The 576-nt window shown below is 63.5% G+C and overlaps 1 protein-coding gene across 1 annotated transcript in view; it reads left to right on the forward strand.

The window, feature by feature from the left end:
• Positions 1 to 576, forward strand: part of LOC102480263 (paraneoplastic antigen Ma6F) — a 7,179-nt gene that overhangs the window by 4,845 nt on the left and 1,758 nt on the right. Inside the window, exon 5 of the mRNA XM_027767579.1 lies at positions 75 to 569. Coding sequence (XP_027623380.1) covers positions 75 to 569 — 495 coding nt within the window. The remainder of the gene's footprint in view (positions 1 to 74; positions 570 to 576) is intronic.

Below are 576 nucleotides of genomic sequence, written 5' to 3' on the forward strand. Positions count from 1 at the left end.
AGCTGCAGGTGAGCCAGGTGCTACAGGTGAGGAAGGAGCCCCTACTGTGGCAAGAGGCACAGAGGAGGCAGGAGCCTGGTCCCAGCAGTGGAGCCAGGCCCTGCAGCCCATGCTGGAAAACATGGCCTACCAGGAGCTGAGACGCTTTTCTGGACTGGAAGGCCTGGGCTCAGAGGAAGAGGTCTTCGAGAACTGGCTGGACCATGTCAACGACACGATGTACCTGTGGCGCCAGGTATCAGAAGAGGAGAGGCGGAGGAGGCTGATGGAGAGCCTGGGCGGCCCCGCCCTGGATGTCATGTGTGGCCTCCTGGCCCAGAACCCTGACATCCCGGTGCAGGACTGCCTGACTGCGCTGGTGCAGGTGTTTGGGAACAGGGACACCCAGGTGACCTCGTGGCTGAAGTTCCTGACTTGCTCCCAGAGGCCCCAGGAGAGTCTCTTTGCTTACGTGATGCGCCTGGAAGGCCTGCTGCAGACGGCTGTGGAGAAGGGGGCCATCCAGCCGGCCATGGTGCACCAGGTGAGAGCCCGGCAGGTGCTGATGCGGGCCCGGCCTCACGAGATGCGCCTCGG

This window comes from Tupaia chinensis, unplaced genomic scaffold (assembly GCF_000334495.1).
Source record: "Tupaia chinensis unplaced genomic scaffold, TupChi_1.0 Scaffold144326_1, whole genome shotgun sequence".
Taxonomy (NCBI): domain Eukaryota; kingdom Metazoa; phylum Chordata; class Mammalia; order Scandentia; family Tupaiidae; genus Tupaia; species Tupaia belangeri.